Genomic DNA, 12,500 nt, shown 5'->3' with positions numbered 1-12,500 from the left:
ATCATTTAACTCAAGTCCGAGTCAAGTCTCAAGTCATGAATGTCAAGTCAAAGTCAAGTCGAGTCTTTTTTTAATATTTGTCAAGCAAGTCTCAAGTCTCAAATTTGCGACTTAAGTCTGACTCGAGTCCCCCATCTCTGATAATCGTTTTATAATCCAATGTGGTTATGACAGAAATGGCAGCATATGAGAAAAAAAAAGCAGGATGCTGTCAGATCTACTGCTGTAGAAAATGAATTAACACTTTCTGACCAATCAGAATTGAGAACTAAACTTCATCGCATTATATCGTATAAATGAAGGTACAGTTCAAGCCCTAACCCCTAACCTCTAACCTAACCCAAACGGCTTAAAGAAAATTCTACTGGAAGGCAATTTTAACATCAATATTGCATTCAAAAATATGGTCCAGGGCAAAAGTTTGTACACCCTTCAGACTAAATAAAACTGTTTAGGTTTGATGTTATTGTACTGTAAGTAACAAAGGATGTCAAGTATTATGTGTAAAGATATTAATAGTAAAACTTTATAATTCTCTTATAAATCATGCCTCCAAGCTCTTTACTTTCTCAGAGAATCATCAGTTGTAGAACTCTTCCTCTGGAGCCGCTCTTGGATGTTTGTTTAGTTTCAGAATATACCCACTTTTCAGTTTTAGCAAATGGCGGATGCTTGTTTTGATGAAAAATTAATAATATACATAAAACCTGATTTAAGAATATAGAGGAAATGTGAATTTTTGTACTGGGTACATGGAAGAGAGAGATTGAGGGAGAAAGAGAGAAAGACTGCTGAGCTTTACTGAATGAGGGTTTTCCGTGTGTGCGTCTCCGTGACAAATAAATAAATAAATGAAAAAAGCATGCAGCTTTGTAAAAAGTTGCCCGTCTTCCCTGCCCTCCTTCCCACACACACATACACACTAACACAAGGGTTTTATAATCAGAATCATTTATATTTTAATGAACAGAACGTTAAAGCAGTTGCTGCACTCATGATAAGTAACTCGACTGAAAGGCACACTTGTGACCAAACTTTTGGCTTATCTTTATATTTATCTTTATTCTTTATTCCCCCCAGCTAAGATGATGATGATCATAATTATCAGATCAATATGTCAATCCTCAAATAAAAACAATATCTGCAATTTGTTGATTTTTTAAAAAAAAAATAAAAAACTATTTTAAACTTATTCTTTTATCTTGTTATCCATAAAAAAACATTGCTCTGTGCTTTTAGAATCGTTGCCACTTCTTTCTTGAAATACATTTCCCCTTGAGCCTTATTTAGGAATCGTGCTTTTGGTGTTCGTCTGTTCCACAAAATTACGCAAGACACCAGCTCTTGTTTCTTTGGAACTTGTACTCAAACAAAAGCACTGAATCAATGGATTTTTCTAAAATATTTCCTGGAACACACACTGTCAGAAGCTCATATTTTCTGAAATTGCATCCACAGAGACAAGTCTCAAATTAAGTACAGATCAGCTGTGTTTTTGCGGTTTATGATTTGATATGACTCGATATGAAATATTCATTTGTCTAAGTGGAGTGCAGGAAGAGAGCAAAAGTGAGTAGAGGAGATGCAGAGGGGGGTCTGGTACTGATGGAGTGCTGGGGTACTGCTTGTGTGTTGGTACTGATGGAGTACTGGTTGTGTGTCTGGTACTGATGGAGTACTGCTTGTGTGTTGGTACTGATGGAGTACTGCTTGTGTGTTGGTACTGATGGAGTGGTGGAGTAATAGCTGTGTGTCTGGTACTGATGCAGTGGTAGAGTACTGGTTCTTTGTCTGGTACTGATGGAGTACTGTTGTGTGACTGGTACTGATGGAGTACTGGTTCTTTGTCTGGTACTGATGGAGTACTGTTGTGTGACTGGTACTGATGGAGTACTGGTTCTTTGTCTCTTACTGATGGAGTACTGGTTCTTTGTCTCTTACTGATGGAGTACTGGTTCTTTGTCTCTTACTGATGGAGTACTGGTTCTTTGTCTCTTACTGATGGAGTACTGGTTGTGTGACTGGTACTGATGGAGTACTGGTTGTGTGACTGGTACTGATGGAGTACTGGTTGTGTGACTGGTACTGATGGAGTACTGGTTGTGTGACTGGTACTGATGGAGTACTGGTTGTGTGACTGGTACTGATGGAGTACTGGTTGTGTGTCTGGTACTGATGGAGTACTGGTTGTGTGACTGGTACTGATGGAGTACTGGTTGTGTGACTGGAACTGATGGAGTACTGGTTGTGTGACGTATTCTGACACGTTCTAAACGCATCTCTGTGCTAAGACTGTGTCTGCACAGGCTCTTGATTATTGCTAGTGGTTTCTACAAACAACATACTAAAAGAGACTCTGAAAAGACTCTTATAAAGTTTTCTACACTTTTTTGCTACTGAAACTAAAAAGGGAAGAATATGGTATGAGTGATTTAAATCAATGCTCTACAGATCTGTAATTCAGTCCTTGTGTTGCTGTATTTCTCTTTGTCTTCTGCACTGACATTGAGCTTGGTGTAATAGCCTAGTGTGGAAACAATGGCCGTAAAGCCAAGAGCTTTTCATGGCTAAACCGTATATTCTTCCTCTCTCACACTGCCGCACTAAAGCCCCATGTGCACCATCCATCAGTTACAGGCTGACATTAACATTAACCTCTCAGCTCACAGGCCAATGCTTACTCTTTTGGATGAGCTCGCAGACTGCGTGGATTTTTCCCCCCTTTCAATAAGAGATTAAAGGTTTTATAATGTAGTCCAGGCTCTTCCTTGCTGAGATGTAGAGGAAATGTAAATTTCTGGAAACGACTGGATTTCTGCAGGATTTGTACTCGGTTAAATTACTCGAGACTCTCCTATAGGGATTTGTTTGTTATTCTTTGACACTTGGCAGCGCCAGTGATTGCCTTGATGATTCTGATTATTATATTATTATTTTGTGTATGTCTCCATGCTCATTTTTATATGTGAAACCAAAATTCTTCTGTTTATGAACGATACACAGAGCCGTATGGCTTTCCCAAAGGAGGATCTGATATTGAGAGCTTGTTTTATCGAGCCCGCAGTTTTGGAATGTGTTCATTATTTTGGCAATGCAGAGGAAATGAAATATGAGAGTGTTGTAAATCCTACTTTTTTCTTTTTTTTTTTTTTCTTTCCATATAGAGGGACTGAGGAATATAGCAATGGATTCCAGTTCACTGGGAATGCCCATGTCAGACCCGAACGCCTGGGCTACTGCCATGAACAACCTAGGGATGGCGCCCATGGGCATTACCGGACAGCCTCTCATGTCAGGTAAACAGATGCTTTGACCATAAATGGTGATATCAAATGTATATCTGCTCTCTAAGATGTCTCATGTGCTTGTTTATAAGCATTTATTATTTAGAGGTGTTATCGTCAAGCACTAAAATTCTACGTAAGGTTATCTGACAGAGATAAAAACACACTGAAGGCCAACGGTGTCCTGACTTTTTTATATCAGGCTTGTGGCGATGAAGTCATTCATTTGTTTTGTACTGATTGAAAATATCCTAGAAAATATCCTAGTGCTTTTCTGTTTAAAAAATAATCCATATTTCACAAGAAATCTTTGGTCATTGATCAGTAGTTATTTCTGGACGAGTGACATAATTAAAGTGTTTGCAATTAAAGTGTTTGCAGTAACAAAATATACAGCAGAGAATTAAATGTAATTTACAAGATAGCTAACAATACACTAGCGTCAGTGGCGTCTAACGGATGTGTAGGAAAACATGCCGATTGGCCGAAAAGTGTCCTTATTACCACAAGCTGACTTTGAAGAACGAAGGGTTTTATCTGAACCCATTTTCCCTATACCAGAAATGTCATTAGAGGATCTTCATCATGTAATCTGACATGAAGAACACGCTATCACACAGTCAGTTCTAGAATTCAGACAGGATTTTATTGGGACCATCTCATACAGCGTGACAAGTACTAATCTTAAACGACCGTTAAAAATCTACTAAATCCCTGCAGATGCTTTTCGACTGAACGAAGACACAGAACAGATTTTCCTCCTTGTTTTGTTTGCGTTTACAATTTGGCTGCGGTGATCATTTCAGAATGAAGTCTCTTGCAAACATGGACGTGTTTGATAAGAGAAATGAATTTATTATTTCTGTCAAGCCTCCAGTTCGTGTATGAATTAAAACCGCATTGCGAGCAGATATGTAGCTTTAGTAATCCAAGCAAGATGTTTGTTGTTCAAATGGTTCGTCATGTTTGTTTACAGACTCGTAGCATCTTTCTGTTCCGAAGAAGCGCTTTATTGGCCGACGCTAGCCATTAGCTCGATGAGAATAAACCACCGACGATCTTAATGGCCATTCCGATTGTACTTTGGTTAGCTTTATGGCCACATTTATGGAGGAAACATGTTGTGTCTGATATCTACGTGTGAACTCGAAGGCCCCCAATCTCTCAATGCAGCCAGCATGGATAATTAGTCTCAGGGCTTTTTTGGCTGGCTGCTTTATGGAAGCAGAGTCTGAATGCACTAGTCATTCCTGCATAACTCGCTAGAGAGGCGTCTCAGACAGATGGAGAAGCAGGCAGAACTTATCAGCTGGTGCTGATGGCTTACATCAATGGAGGTGGGACTTAAGCTTACACAGCTGTGAGCAGTCCTCCGTCTCAAAAAACTGTATATTCCCCAAAACACACTAAAGAAATGCTATGTATCTCGCACTAGTCAGCTTTTTTTTCTTCTTTTGAGATTAGACGACTCAAATCCCAAGGATGTCAACGACGTACCGTTTTACCGGCAACGTGTCACTCACGCTCACACTCGCAGCCTAATATTACACTATTCGCACTTGTCAGAAACTGTCGTTACACAGGATGTGATCGAATTAATATCTTCCGTTATTTTTGTTTTGTTTTGTAGTTGAGTGCAAAAAGACATTAAAAGTCAAATTATCAGTCACTCTTCATTTCAAATAAACAATGAGACACGTGAAATTGCTTAATTGTAAAGCACTAGTTTAAAAACAACAAAACACATCATTTTGCTTATATGTCTGTGTCTGGGAAATTGCTCGAGTGCAGAGTGACTGGATTTACTCAGTACCCAATCGTAAGGGAACCCATCATCATCTGGTAGACACCAGAGAGTGTGATTATAAATCATTTCACTTTAATAACTGTGTACTGTATGATCATAAAGTGCAATTGGTTAAGCAGGAAATGAATTCAAGTTATAACATGAAGTCTGTCTTGTCTACTGATGGAGTCTTCGGAGCAAAACTGTAGCAATTGCAGTCTAAAGCTTCATCATGGTTTGCAAGTGGTACCATCCATAGCTGTTTCATGTATCTCCAGGACGTCCATGCGGATCTCTCAGAAACAGCATCAAGCAGCCTACAAGGCAGACGTTATCTTTTAATTTTGTATATCAGGCCCTAATCCTGGTTAAGATTTTGTGTTGTTAAGCATCTTTGTGAACATAAATGTAAAAACATTTGAAAGTAGTTTTGTCAGTAAGTCAGTTTGTTTTGACAGTCTCAGAAAGGGCGTCCTTCCCAGTAACGGGTCTGCGTCTGTTCACGTTAATTACCTTGGACTTGTACTAAATCTTGTCCTGATAAACGTCCTAATGTTGAAGTTTTCAACTCTCACACAACCTGTGTTTGTTTAATTCCACATCAGTTTCTTTGTATACAAGAATAAAAACATTTCGACTGAGCTCTGGAATTTATACATGGACTAAATGAACCATTCATTCATTCATTCATCTTCTACCGCTTATCCAAACTACCTCGGGTCACGGGGAGCCTGTGCCTATCTCAGGCGTCATCGGGCATCAAGGCAGGATACACCCTGGATGGAGTGCCAACCCATCGCAGGGCAAACACACACACACTCATTCACTCACGCAATCACACACTAGGGACAATTTTCCAGAGATGCCAATCAACCTACCATGCATGTCTTTGGACCGGGGGAGGAAACCGGAGTACCCGGAGGAAACCCCCGAGGCACAGGGAGAACATGCAAACTCCACACACACAAGGTGGAGGCGGGAATCGAACCCCGACCCTGGAGGTGTGAGGCGAACGTGCTAACCACTAAGCCCTAAATGAACCATTAGAGGGCCAAATGATAGTCAAGGGTGCATCATATTTTTATTTTTTTTTTAAAAACAGTGTCATGTAATTCCATTAAGCACCCCACTGGAAATGCCAATTCATTCACTTTATAAACGATCTCTTTCGTCATCTTCGTATTCCCTTGTTATCATCAGAGTGCACGAAATCTGTCGAAATATATACGTCACCGTGTTCGACATGAGGGTATGTTTCAACCGAGGAGAACTGTGTGTATATTCAAGCTAAACAAACTGCTTTCTTTTTCCTCAGTATTGAATTTCTCTGCTCATATTTACAGTGCCTTGTACAAGATACTCCCCCATTATACAAGATCACTGCTCGAGAGCAAATTTCATCCTCAATCAAGCAAGTTATAGGCTGGCATTTGAAAGGCTGGAATAGCGATGTGTTTTTGAAGAAAGCTTTGTCCTGTGAGCCATGTAGTAAAGCTCCAAGCTCTGTTGATGTGCCCTGTTTCCCTAGATCTCATTTCACCCTCGCCTTCCAATCAGCCCCTCTGCAGGGAATACACTTTCCTCTGATTTCCTGCTTCTCACTGGGCAGAGGAATGAGGATGGAGATCCAAATGTCCCACTGCGTCATATTATCCTCATTAATCTGGATTAATCTGTTTCATGCTGTCTTTTGTCAAAGAGTTCTTCTTTTTATTTATTTATTTATTTATTTATTTATTTATTTTGCATAACCGAGGCAGTCTCTTTGTTCGTCCTGTAGAATTTCTGCTGTCCTGCTAGTCTTTTGCTTGCTCCCTGAATGAAGTTCACCAGATTTCCCGTTGCGTAGGCAGCTGGAGTGGATGGAAGGTGTGTTAGGGAGGGGTGGCTGCTGTCTGGCATTGCTCTCTCCATCATTAATCACACAGGCGAAAACAGCTGTTGCCTCCCTACTTTCTCAGCCTGCACTGAACCACCTCTTTTCACTACCTCTATTACAGACCTCTGCATTGCTGCATCAGCACATTTTACTGCTTCTGAATAATCACGCTTTAACATTATTCCGTTCCCGTGCCGTCCAATCAGCCGAACACAAACCTCCGTTTAAACAAATCCCTAGTACATGTTTTTGATTTAAATTCAAATTAAGACTCAATCATCAGCATTAAAGCTGTAAAGGACACGTACTTACAATTACACAATTATAAAGCAGTACCGGGGGCACGGTGGCTTAGTGGTTAGCACGTTCGCCTCACACCTCCAGGGTTCGGGGTTCGATTCCCGCCTCCGCCTTGTGTGTGTGGAGTTTGCATGTTCTCCCCGTGCCTCGGGGGTTTCCTCCGGGTACTCCGGTTTCCTCCCCCGGTCCAAAGACATGCATGGTAGGTTGATTGGCATCTCTGGAAAATTGTCCGTAGTGTGTGAATGTGTGAGTGAATGAGAGTGTGTGTGTGTGTGTGTGCCCTGTGATGGGTTAGCACTCCGTCCAGGGTGTATCCTGCCTTGATGCCCGATGACGCCTGAGATAGGCACAGGCTCCCCGTGACCCGAGGTAGTTACGATGCTATATTCTGTCTCTCCTGTCAATCACATCAACACTGGTCAACTGTGGGCATCTGTGAGCTCGTGTATTCGTTAGAGCTTTCCTCTGTGATGCAGACGTTTTATAAAAGATGCGGTTGGCTGCCTCGATGTTCCTTTAAGGAAGCGAGAGTTGGAAGATGGGTAGAAATTGGCTCAGAGAAAATACGGGAAATAATGGAGGATAGAAAATACGGGAAAATTATTAGAATTAGAAGTAAATAACGCTCATTAATAAAAGATAAAATGTATAGCTTCATAATTCCAATACTGCATTCATTTAACTTGCTGCTGTTGACTTTTTTTTTGTTAATGGAGTTAGTAGTTGTGTAGTAGCTATCGCTAGAAAGAGAAAAAATGCAGACCATGGTTATTCCAGCAAGGGCTAAATGTTGAGGAAGAGAGATGAGATGTAGAGAAAAAAAAATGAAAGGAAGAACCTGGATTGATAGCATTTGTAACCCGTGGCCAATTATCTCCTAACTGAGCATTAGTGTAATTTTAGAGAAATTAGAGAGTCATGACCAGGTTTAATAATCCGTTAGACAGTCTGCGTCTGTGTTTTATCTAGATCCACACATCACAGCCTCTTCACCTCCCACCTGCTTTATTGTTTATCCAGTGCAATATCAGATAAAGTCAAAGCAGGTATTCCAGTGCTGGAGGTATGGTTCGGTTCTAACCTGCCCTCTAGTGGATATGGCTTTGAAACTTCCATATGTATGAAAGGTACAGTACCCAGGTGTGAATAGGAAGAATGCTGCTTGCTACAGTAAATATATCTAACAATACTGTGCATGCTCCAATCTGCTGCATTAAAAGAGTGCTACTCGAATGTGGAGGTGTTTAAATAGCGCACAGTCTCTGTACACTAACTGTATGTGCTCGAGGCTCCAGCATTATCAGGAACACTGCTTGTTTTTTTTTTTTTTTCGCCCAAGTAAACAGCTACCGCAGCCTGACTGATCCCTTAAGAGCAAGTGCGTTTTAGCTTTTTTAGCCCTTTTCTTTTATTCTTCCGCCAATTCTCTAAGGCAGGATTCAACCGCGCTGCTGCCGAACAGAGCACGGCTCCAACAGCTCTATAGCTCAAGCCAAGTGGATTGGCTTTTGACTTTTTATTCAGCTATATAAATAAGACTCTGTAACTGTAACTCGATTAAAAGCGCCACTCTTTAGCTTCTTCGGAAAGGAAAGGTGAGAGAGCGAGACTCGGGTAGAGGACATGCTGCTGTTCACAGGCCTCTGTACTTTAAGTGTCTCAATGCTATCGTTTACGTTTCTCTACATCACCCTGTTTTCAGATAACTGCTACATACAGTATAAGCGTCTGCTCCACCTTTCTTTTTTATAAAGACAGCAAATAGAAATGTGTCTTAACAGCCATATGGATGACAAGCGATGTTTAATTTCCATCAAGATTACAAGCTAAGAATTGGTTTATTACTTAGCCCAGTTTACATCTATTACAGAAATCTGCCTGTCAGTCTGGATGCTGAGGCTCGTGTTATTTCAGCACAAGACATTAGCATGCAGCCTTGTGGGAATCGGTGTCCTTTGCTGTTGATTATGAGGGCTGTTTTGCACGGATTCGAGGCAGCCACCTGGGCGTACTTTGCACAAGCATACAGCGATTTTGCACCCTATTCCTCTGGATAATGGAATTAGACGTGGCGGGACATTTACAGTCGATAGTGCTGAATATAGCCGGATTGTCATTGGCAGCGCGGATGAGAGACTGTACACCGCACCTTCCAGCCAGTGCTCTAATGAAAATAAATGACTCTTTTCAGCACAATGATTCCATTCATTTGCTTCTGTTTATATTTTGATTACAATCCAATTACATGCCAGGTCTGAGAGAAGAATTGATTGAACCTATCAAAGCCTCAAGGCAAGGTAAAGGAAGATGAAGAGCGTTCGGCTTCTCTAGGTGACTAATACACACACATATATACATACACTCACAATTATAAGCCCAGTATAAGTCCAGCTTACACTCCTACACTGAGATTCTTTCCCCAAGCTGGTATTCGCTGTGAATTATGAAGACGAACGCACTTATTGTGTTAATTTATTCAGCTGCTATAAGGCATTGTTTACAGCAGGCTGTATAGAAGTCAACATCAGGTGAAGCTCAGTGTCCTTTTATTGCATAATGAGTGTTCATAAAATGGTTATTAAAAAAAAACACACACCCCCCCCAACACAACATGACAGGATTATGCAGGATAAATTGAAAAACAATCAAACATTTTAGGGAAAAATAGGACACATAAGTAAGTTACAATAACCAGGCTGCATAAGTTTGTAAACCCCTAAACGAATACTTTGTTCATTTTATTACTCAACTTTTACCCCACTCTTTTTATTCAGTGTATATTATATATTTATTATATCTGCACTGATCCACTGATACAGATATTTATCTGAGTTTAGATTTTCCAGAAGGATTTTAATACAAGCCATGGACGCACAGCTAACGTAGCTCACCGATTAAATGCTATGTAATGACTATTAGTTTATTGAAAGCATAACAATTAGGGAATGAATTTCCAAGCAACACCTTTGCTACTCGGAGGAAAAAAATTATGGACGTCAAGAGTCAGAACACAGAGACGTTATTTAAGTCCAAACGGACAAATCTAAGACATAAAACAGATCAAATGGGGTGGGAGGGGTGGAGGTTGTGGGCAGGCTGTGGTCTGTCAAGGTACAATCAGTGTATCCAGGGCTAGGAAAAGACACTCCCCAAGAGCTTAGTAACGTCATGGACTGAACAAAACGGAGTGTATACTTTACAGAGCCTGTGGCTGTAAAGACAACATAGTAAGTGAAAGCAGGTGAACAAAATGAAGAATAAGCCTTTATTTTGTCACATTACAGTACAGTGAAATTCGTCCTTCGCATATCCTAACTTTGGAGGTTAGGGCCAGAGCACAAGGTCAGCCATGATACAGTACCCCTGGAACATAGAGAGTTAAGGGTCTTAATCAAGAGCCCAACAGAGCCCCTGATCCTCTGACCAACAACCCAGAGGCTTAACCGCTTGAGCTACGCCTTTGAGTGCCAGTGTGTCCGTGACCGACGTCCGTCTTGTCTGTGTTTTGAATAGTTCCGTTTATAGCGCGGTGCTGTTGTGTTCTCACTTCTGATTGGTCAGAACAATAGTTCTGGTCTGACAATAGTTTCAGCTACAAGACTTGTTTATATTAACACTTCTATATTAAAACTCTAACATGTTTTCATTTTTATAGTAACAGCTTACACAGTTTTCTGTGAGGAAACGTTTAGCTAGCATTTTTAGAAAGTCTCCAGTGTCAGCGTTTTGTAACAGAGCTAATGACAAAGCTGTTTAAGTCCAGGATAGAAGACGTCACGATTTCTCACAGACACGCTGCATTTTGTCCTATTAGCTTTAAGAGTGGCTGATGAGGGACTATTTATAGCTGCAGTAACGTGATAAAAGGAACTAACTTGTTTCAACGTCGCTCCACATCACTGAATGTCACTACAAGCAGATAAAGAATGTGACACGTTGCTCTTTAATAAATTGAAGCTTGTCAATGCTGGCAAATTGCAGTGGATTAAGAGGAGTCAATTTTTAGTAAATTGTAGCAGAAAAGCGTTGATGTTTATTTTCCCATCGTTCTGTCTCATGTCTTATTTCTTAAACTTAATCATAGATATAGGTGTTAAAGGGGCAGCTAGTCTCTAGATAATCCTCATTAAGCTGATCTATGATCAATTGTACAGAAACTGTTGCTGCAATGTAGAAACATGGCACTGATATAAATACCGTATATTCTTTAAAAAAAAATACTGATGAATATTACAATACAAATTACATATTAAACACTAGACTTATGCTGAATTTCTTCTTTCCAGTTGAATTTTCCTTCATTCCCTGCATATTGCATTTTGTCAGCATATGATACTCTATAACTCTGAGAGAGAGAGAGAGAGAGAGAGAGAGAGAGAGAGAAAGAGAGAAAGCTTAATATGATGAAAAGGCATCTGCTTCCAGAGCTGTTTTTGGCTTTCCACTCTCCTGGCATTGAAAAGTCTGCAGCATTTCCCAGGCCAGCTTTCTTACCTCGGATTGATTGTGATGTGGAACGGCCAGTCTCGCTGCCATGGGCTGAAGCTTTCTCCAGAATTTTGGCATGTGGAGCAGTAGCTGGGGTTTGGAGTTGTGTGTCTCATTAGAGACTAACCAGCATGCTCTCAGGAGCTAGCCATGCCCTTCACTTGAACTGCTGCTAGGGGAAACGTTTGCCCAGAAACTCAGAGGGGAGCAGAGAAGTGTCCCGAACACTGAGTGGCAGCCGCCAGATGTTTTGCTCTTAAATCCGTTTTTAAGTGATGGCTGGCTGTCAATAGCAGAAATCTGTTCTAGAGGCAACGGATTATATAAAACCTTATGTACATATTACCAGTCTGCTCAGAGAAGGCCTTACTATTCTTCTACTAATTTAGAATAATAAGACATGATGACAGGAGCATGGTGGCTTAGTGAGTAGCATATTTGCCTCATGCGTCCAGGGTTGGCAATGTGATTATGTCCTATGTGGTCAGAGTTCACATGTTCTCATGTTCTCCTCGTGTGTGTGTGTGTGTGTGTGTGTGTGTGTGAGACTGCTCCCAGGGTCCCCATGACCCTGTGTAGCATAAACATATAGATAACATATAGTCTTATATAGTAAATCAGAGTTATTGGCTTAATTCTAGCTAAAAGGCTAAATTCTTAATTATGGAGCTTCATCCAGGAGACTTTAAGTTCCCAAAAAGGCTTCAGTTCTCAAGCTCCTCATTTCTTCACTTAAACACCTAAATGAAAAATAGTTGTT

General features: G+C 40.6%; 1 protein-coding gene across 9 annotated transcripts in view; it reads left to right on the top strand.

Moving 5' to 3' along the window:
- Positions 1-12,500, top strand: part of enox2 (ecto-NOX disulfide-thiol exchanger 2) — a 247,092-nt gene that overhangs the window by 161,838 nt on the left and 72,754 nt on the right. For 8 of the 9 annotated variants that reach the window (XM_060887123.1, XM_060887130.1, XM_060887122.1 and 5 more), the window contains one exon: positions 3,165-3,296. The exons of the other annotated variant lie outside the window; for it this stretch is intronic. In XM_060887123.1, coding sequence (XP_060743106.1) covers positions 3,165-3,296 — 132 coding nt within the window. The remainder of the gene's footprint in view (positions 1-3,164; positions 3,297-12,500) is intronic. 9 annotated transcript variants of the gene reach the window in all.

Source organism: Tachysurus vachellii, chromosome 14 (genome assembly GCF_030014155.1).
Source record: "Tachysurus vachellii isolate PV-2020 chromosome 14, HZAU_Pvac_v1, whole genome shotgun sequence".
Lineage (NCBI taxonomy): Eukaryota > Metazoa > Chordata > Actinopteri > Siluriformes > Bagridae > Tachysurus > Tachysurus vachellii.
Note: the sequence above shows the minus strand (reverse complement) of the source record. Positions and strands in the feature narration are given on the sequence as shown.